This window comes from Gloeophyllum trabeum (assembly GCF_000344685.1).
Source record: "Gloeophyllum trabeum ATCC 11539 unplaced genomic scaffold GLOTRscaffold_00061, whole genome shotgun sequence".
NCBI lineage: Eukaryota > Fungi > Basidiomycota > Agaricomycetes > Gloeophyllales > Gloeophyllaceae > Gloeophyllum > Gloeophyllum trabeum.
The window spans coordinates 1-7,802 of NW_006920470.1; the positions used below are offsets into that span (position 1 = coordinate 1).

At 51.6% G+C, this 7,802-nt stretch overlaps 3 protein-coding genes across 3 annotated transcripts; all 3 read right to left on the minus strand.

Moving 5' to 3' along the window:
• Window positions 1-24: 24 nt before the first annotated feature.
• GLOTRDRAFT_134244 (uncharacterized protein) lies at window positions 25-2,446 on the minus strand (the record flags this gene model as incomplete). Its single annotated transcript, XM_007873240.1, has 5 exons — window positions 25-74; window positions 112-907; window positions 959-1,131; window positions 1,180-2,278; window positions 2,327-2,446. The coding sequence occupies 5 exons, from the start codon at window positions 2,444-2,446 to the stop codon at window positions 25-27; spliced, it is 2,238 nt and encodes a 745-aa protein (XP_007871431.1).
• A 1,309-nt stretch (window positions 2,447-3,755) lies between these two features.
• On the minus strand, window positions 3,756-4,681 carry GLOTRDRAFT_97222 (uncharacterized protein; the record flags this gene model as incomplete). Its single annotated transcript, XM_007873241.1, has 3 exons — window positions 3,756-3,942; window positions 4,199-4,215; window positions 4,310-4,681. The coding sequence occupies 3 exons, from the start codon at window positions 4,679-4,681 to the stop codon at window positions 3,756-3,758; spliced, it is 576 nt and encodes a 191-aa protein (XP_007871432.1).
• Window positions 4,682-5,092: 411 nt separating this feature from the next.
• On the minus strand, window positions 5,093-5,413 carry GLOTRDRAFT_51029 (uncharacterized protein; the record flags this gene model as incomplete). Its single annotated transcript, XM_007873242.1, has 2 exons — window positions 5,093-5,203; window positions 5,252-5,413. Coding segments are annotated over 2 exons (273 nt in total), but the record flags the coding sequence as incomplete, so codon positions are not given.
• Window positions 5,414-7,802: the final 2,389 nt, after the last annotated feature.

Sequence of the window (7,802 nt, forward strand, 5' to 3'; positions counted from 1 at the left end):
GACCTGAACGTGTTTTGTGAGAGCCTATCCTCGAGGTGGTTTCCCGAACTCGAGAAGCGGTAGCAACGGCCTTTCTACCGCGAGATCGCTGACTCGCAGCGTTCTTAGGACCGGGTGGTTTGGGAGCCTTCGCAGGACGAGGCGCTGCCTTCTTTGGCGGTCGGACACGGGGCTTCTTGCTGACCGATGCTTGAGGCTCGTCCTCTTCTTCTGCCTCCAGAGGCAACTGTTTTCGTTTCTGGCTAGCGGCTGCAAGTGGCCCTGCCTTTCGGATTCGGATTTGCTTGGACGGACGTGCGACGTCTTCTTCGGAATCATCGTCATCGAGCTCTTCCACCCTGCGTTTCTGCGAGGGACCAGGCTTTGGGGCTTGCTTGCTCTCGTCGGGCCCCTCGGCCCTCGACTGGTGGAGAGAGAGAGCGATGGCTTTATTTTGCTTCACACTTGTCCGATCAAGCATCTTGAAAACACGGGGTCCATCATTCGCTTCGTCCGGCCAGCCCTCCGAGTCCAGAGCTTCCTGGATTGTGAACACGACTCGGTCGTGAGTGAGCAGGTCCAGCTCGTGTTGGGCATATCTTGACCTGTCAGGGCGGTAGTGACTGAGGACCAGATCGCCGAGCCGACGGAGACAAACCGTCAAAGGAGCATTGCCGATGATCTCCAAGGTTTTGAGGATGGTTTCCAGAAAGTCCTTTCGGATCGCAAAGATATTTTCAATGTTGTCATATAACCTCGGCAGTTGTTCGGCCCCAGCAATTTTCTTTCCGCCCTTGGTGTAGTAGCAGCTGGTGTGCCGGAGGACAACAAATAACACGACCCAGAAGAATGATTCAAGATCGTGCCAATCGGCATGTTTACTCTCTTCGTTCTCGAGACGATCCAAAGACGTGAATGGAAGCGTGCCCTTCAGACGATAATTCAGTAAGGGAATAAACAAACCGAAGCTCAAACGTACCGTCAGAAACCGTAGCTCTTTCTCTATATCTGGCATGCTACCTACCGCAGCTAGTTCGGGATCGATGAGGAAGCCCATGGCGCCTCCTTCGGCAATGTCGTCGGCACTTATCATAATGTTGTTGACACTGATGTCCCGGTGGAGTACATCTTTGAGGCACATATTCTGATGACCTAGCAAAGGATCAGTAATTGTGTACGAGAAGTATAGACTATCGCTACCTTTCACGGCGTCTCGGACAGCCATCATTAACACTTTCGTCGACTTGAAACGCGTGATAGGAATCCCGACCGACTCAAGGATACAGCGATGATGAATACGCTCTGCATGAACGGACTTGCCCTTCTGCGCGTTTATTCGCTCACCCGCCGTGTAGTGTACTCCCACGGGGTCCTGGTCACCGACATCGAACTCGTCCTCAAAGCGAGCAATGCCAAATACTGGGACCTCTTCATCGCCTCGGATTGCGTCGTATATACGCCCCTCGGTCCATCTATCCTTCTCTCGCCAACTGTCCTTGATGATAAAGAGGCGGCCACTCGAACGTCCCGCGCGATCCAAACGTTCGAGTTTCGTAGCCACCCATACCCTTGTACCGCGACCCTTGATGGATCTGCTGGAGAACAACGGTCGTCCAAGTGTGATGTAGATCTCGCCGCCACGCTGACCTCTCCGACGTCGGCCTTGTATGCGAGTACTTTCGCTAATCAGATCCGCCCCTCTACGCGCAGCCTCGTATTCATCAAAAATACCGAGAGCCTTCGCTCGCTCGAATTGGGCTTCCAGTAGTTTCTTCTCAACCTCGGAGGTGACGGGCATGTGCGCGGTTGTGTCTATCCCGCTATTGCCAAATCGCGCCAGACCAGTAAGAAAGTAAGCCAGGTGCGCGGGCTCCTCCTTGTAGTCGAAAGAGTCCGAGACTATGACAGATGACCTATCCCATCGGAAAAGGCGTGCCTTGCCACCAAAGATGCCAATAGCCAGGAGAAAGCAGCGGGGGATAGTACGAAATGCGATGGTGGCATATTCGCTCAGTTGCTTCCAAGTTTCGGTCTGCGCCTCCGTCATACTTGGGGGCTCCCCTGCATACTCCGCTTGACCATAGAAAGGATCTTCATTTTCCTCGGTTTTGACCTCTACGAAGCCCAGACCTCGCGCCCAGTAATCGTCCGATGTACCATGAGGAAATACCACTAGATCTGGGGCTCCTCGTATGCCACCTTTCACCTCCTCTGGTCGTTTCTCCGCGCATATGTGGAACGCCACTGGCAATGGTCGTCCAGGTATGATCGTCCGGGAGATGTTGTTGAGGGACGCGACCTGAACTAAAGATAAGCAATTATCACAAAAGAGAGAGATTTCACCTACTAATGGTTCATACATCTCTCGTTCGGAGAACCCAGTCGAAAGTGTCGTGCTCGGTTTCACGGCTTGGAGCCAGGTCTTGAACCGTTTCATTGTATTTGGCGCAATCGATGTGAGCCTCATTCTCGGGAAACATTCTCTGCGAAGGAAATCTGCGATATTCACTGGCCCATAGCATAGTCCACTGGTCTCTAGCCCAGCCAGGCGGCGGTGTTCATCGTGCTTCGTGTGCGTGTTGCGAAATAGCACGTAAGAATTGACGCAGGGTCGGCCGCCGGCAAAGGTAGAGATTGCCCCATGACCAACATCGTTGGCAGCAGGGTCAGGACGAGATAGATTGGGCGCAGAACGACGGAACATATTGTCAGTCTGGCGGGGAGTAGGATAGCAAGGAACGTACAATGTGGACTTTGTGGAAGCTGAGGCTTATGAACGCCATCTTGTGGCCCTGGTCGCGTGCAATTGTGTGGCTTTGATGGCTGTTGGTCCTTGCGCTTTAGGCAGTGCCGCGTCTCTGTGGCCACCCCCTTCTTGGTGGTAGCGAACACAAAGGAGTTGCTAAAAATAGTCGATCTGAGACATCTGTCACGGACGCGTGAAGCGTGGCGCGTGAAGCGTGGCGCGTGAGGTCACGGCGATCCTGTCACGTCTGTTGTCGCAGCTCCGTTCGTGAACTTCGTTCTACATAGACGGTAGGGTGCGGTGAATAATTCGTCAGGACTTTGTAACATATGTTAATAACATGGCACGCTCCGAAGCCCTTTTTAACAGGGTTATTAACAGTTAATAACATTTGGTTTGAAACGGGTTAATTACACGTTAAAAAGACATATCAACATTGTCAAAAACACTTGTGCAGTTTAAAAAGCCCGGTAGGCCTCCACTGCACTCTCCGGGAGCTGTTTGACGTGCACTCTGCAAGCTGAAGTACATTAGGGGGTCTTTACAACATGATGTCCCAGTGATATTTGACTTACGGGTATGGTCCTCTACCGGTGCATGGTGGATTCCAGGCTACCGATAGGGGGAGTTTTTAACTCCCAAATTGGCCTTGCCTAGAGGGGTCTGTTGATAACCTGTTATTAACCTGTTATTAACAGCAGTTTATAACAGTGTAAATAATGAGCGACTTTTACACCGCACCCTAATAGACGGTATTGAAGATACGGTACAGCCGCTCGCAGGCAGCAATATTACGAACGATCATGGGGGATTAAGCTGGAGGATGTTAGTCGTTGGCCGCGTTGAGTTCCCTTACGGTGGTGCATTCCTGGGCCCATCGACTTCTCGGACATGTCCTTCCACAGAAGCGCTTAGTGCACACTCGCAGGTATTATGAACTGTTAGGCGCTGATAGGGAGCAACTGTATAGAACCATAGTTGAGCTCCTAAGTAGCATAGGGGTCGGCTGCTCTGAGCTCGTCTTCAATTTCTATTGCTGAGCCTTGAGGTTGGGCTCTCCAATATGAATCAAGATATTCTTACTTTTTCTCATGATACGTATAAACAGGCGCAATTCACTCGACTCTTCTACTGTCCCGCCATTGAATGAACGTTCCGCAATGAGTACTTCTTTAGTGGTCCGGGTGATGATGTTGCGTAAATATCCCAACAATGATCTATTTAACGTGCACCGCGGAGACGTCGCAGCGCCATGGGTCAATCGATGTCGTAGACCACATGCGGTAACTTGAGAGGCAGCAATTCAATCCACGATGCAAGGAGCAGGACGTAACATAGGAGGCTCAAGACCCAGAACGCCATCGAAACGCAGGCAGATGATATACAACACTAAAGGTATATGATAAGGGTATAAACCAATCCTCGGGTAGGGTATACACGTCAACGGCACGGCAAATAACCAGAATAACTTACGCGGGAAGATGACAGAGCTACACCAATAAGTAAAGATAAGGAAGATATAGAGACGGATGAGAAATGTCAAGGGTTACGAGTCGAGCGTGAGCGGGGGGCAGTAGCTCTCACTTTCGCGGCTTCTCGACCTTTAGTAGCGGTAGTGGAAGTAGCAATGCGCTGTGAACGCCTGACGGGAACGTCATGTGCATGCTGGCGTCGAGAGCGTTTCACGGTTGGTTTAGCAGGTGCAGCAGGAGCCTGCTCGTCCGACCTCGGTCTTTTCTGCTGTTTCTGCCCGTTGATCTTGAGCTGATCAAGTCGCGCGGACCTGCGCAGACCCGTCCCATTGGCCTTCTTTTCGAACGGAAGGTTCTCTCCTTTCTGGGATGACATCGGCGAAGGTGCTTTTGCGTCGGCAGAGCCTCCATTGAATGCTGATGCGGCATGCGAGGGCGAAGGTTCGTTTGGTTCGACACGCACCGGGTGCGGGGGCAAAGGCATAGTCCAACTTTCTGCACAACCTTCTAACGCACGTCCAATATCTTTATTCTCCTGGATGTTTGGCCTCTCAATGGGGAAGAATGGTATAGCTTTGTCGCCCACGGGCCAGTCCTCTGAAGCCAGGGCTTGGTTAATCACTGACAGAACATTGTCGTGGGTGAGTCGATCGAGCTCTTCTCGAGGGGCATATCGTCTGGCAAGCTTGTCGGGATAATGACTGTAAACCATCTCGCCTAGCTCCAGGAGACACTTTGTTAGGGGGGCATTCCCCTCTACGACGAAATTGCTAGCCTTTTCCTTGAGAAATGTTTTCTTCCGTTCAGAAGAAACCCCGCCACTGTCGTATAGGGATGTAAGCAGATGATCGGCTCCGACTCTCTTGCGATCCTCTTGAACATATGACACAGTATGCCGTAGCACGACATACAACACAACCCAATAGAACGACTCTAGGTCATTCCATGACGCATGTTGCCCAGGGTCGTCATCGAATCGTTGCATGGAAGTGAACTGGTACGTGCCCTGATAGAGTTGTTAACAAAGTGCAGCCCGATCAGAGAGCAAACTTACAGTGAGATGATTCAACTCCTCTTGTAGATTGTCCATTCCAGTTGCGGCAGCTAGCTCTGGGTCTATGAGGAAGCCCTTCGCGCCACCTTCAGCGTCCACGTCCGCGCTTATCATTATATTGTTAACGCTGATATCTCGATGTAGAACATTCCGGGCACACATAGTCTCGTGACCTGAATATGCACGCCCGTCAGATGCTGATTTGTGTAAGATAATAAGACAGTAGTCTTTATTTACCTTCGATTGCGTCTCTCACGGCTTCCAGGAGGAGGCGCGTAGATGTGAAGCGGGATAACGGTATCCCTACGGAGGAAAGGACGACTCGATGATGAATGAGTTCCTTGAACCTCTTTCCCTTGCTCCGAGCGTTGAGGCGGGACGCTGACGTTCGGTGGACTTCATCATTCTTGTCCTCGACACTGTCATAGTCCATGTAGAGACGTGCCATACCACGGACATGCTCTCCAGGTTTGTAGATCTTGTCGTATATCTCCCCTTCCTTCCACCGATCTTTCTCTCGCCAGGAATCCTTGATAATAACTAGACATTCCTTCCCTCCAGTAGTAGGAGTAGCTTTCGTCGCCAGCCATACACGTGTACCGCGGCCAAAGATGGACTTGCTAGTGAAGACGGGAGGACCCAGGGTCAGGAATGTGTCAAACTTTCTCCTACGTGCGGTTTGCGGCTGTGAAGGTATTTGCATACGGCGACTATCTTTGATCAAGGTGTCGCCGTTTTGTGATGGCTTGTACTCAGGCACGACAAGAAGATCCCGCGCAATTTCGTATTGCCTCACCACCAGGTCTTGTTCTGTGCGGGCCGTAATCGGAGCATCCGCCGTGGCGTCTATCCCGCCGTTAGCGTATCCTGAGAGACCAGCAAGAAAATGGACTAAGTGCTCTGGATGAGCCTTGTAATTGAATCCTTCAGAGACGATGACCGTAGACCGATCCCATCGGAAGAAACGGGCGGTATCGCCGAAGATACCAATCGCGAGTAGGAAGCAGCGAGGAATGCTGCGGAAAGAGATGGCGGCATACTCTTGTATCTGGTTCCAAATCTCTGTCTGCGCCAGTCTCCGTTCCTTACGCTCGTCCATATTATAGAAAGGATCCTCTTCCTTCGTCGCTTTGACTTCGACGAAGGCCAAGCTTCGACCCCAGTAGGATTCCTTCCTGTTTCCTTCGTGTATGACAATGTCCGGTGCTCCTCTCACGCCCCCTGCAGGGTCCAAGGGCCGTAAATCTGCGCATGTGTGGAAGCGAAGTGGCAATGGTCGTGCGCGGACCGCATTTTCTGATATATCTACCAATGAATTGACCTACGTAGCGTTTATCATCGACAGAGCACCTACAGAGAAGACTAACTTACTAGCGGGGTATACATAGGACGCTCGGACCACGAACCACCGGACGTCTGTACTGCCTTTACTTTCTCCAGAAACTTTTGGAAGCGTTTGAGATTTTCGGATGATGCCCTCGGAGGTTTGAACCCTCGGAAACATTCATTTTGCAGAAAGTCGGTGACGATCACTTGTCCCTCGCCGTGAAGGTAGACAGAACCCTCGGCTCCCGCGTGACGACGTTGGGCGTCGTGGTCAGCCTTACCGGATGCATATTGGTGTTTGGATGCATGGGGATGGGATTTGGCACGTTGGCGGGTGGAAGGGCCATGGTGATGTATCGCAGGTGGATTGTTGTATGCGGAAGGATGGACCATCTTGTGAATAGTTGAGGATGCCACACAAGACAGGAAGACGTACGCGACTGAGCAGCGAAATCACACTGAGGAACGACATTTATGGTCGTGTGGCTCGAGCTTCGTTGATATGGTTTGTTTGTACGGGTCAGTGGCCCGTTCGTGGTGGCAGGTAAAGACAAGGAAGTTGCTAAATTTAGCGCACTTCTGGAACCCTTTGTCACGGTCGCGTATCGCGTGAAGTCACCTGTCACACGACCACAATAAACTGCTCTGTAGCGCTCTTCGTGACAAGGGGCGGACACCGGGAGATGCCGAGACCACATGCAGGGGGAGGGGGGGGACTTCGGAGCCCTTAACTGAGATTTATTATCAGTTAAGCGCCCAGAGATCTGGGGTAAGGGGGCTAACGGGTAGCTCTCTGGCACATTATTGGGTACTTTCCAATAACCTACAGTCGTTTGCATATGAAACCGAAAATCGGGTTTCCGTGAGCATTGTTTGTTCGAGCCAAATATACCCATATGTAGTAATGCGAGATGGCTTCTTGTGACTGTGTGACTCTGTAGACTGCAGCCCGCCCTCAGGCTGACAAACTGCATGTGCTGTGTAGTCTGTTTCAGAGCGTCGCTTCATTTCCTCCTCGACTCACGTATAGAACCAGCAAACTCACTCGGTACGCCCGACTCAATCGTCAAAGAAGCAGTAGACGGTGCACCCGTGGTGAGTCTCGACTGCATCGAAACCTGCAGCCATGATGAGCGTTGCTCGAGCAGACGTACGTGGATCGACAACCGGAATATGGCCAAGATGTGATATCGCAGCAGCGATTGCCGAGCTGGTATAGAAACTG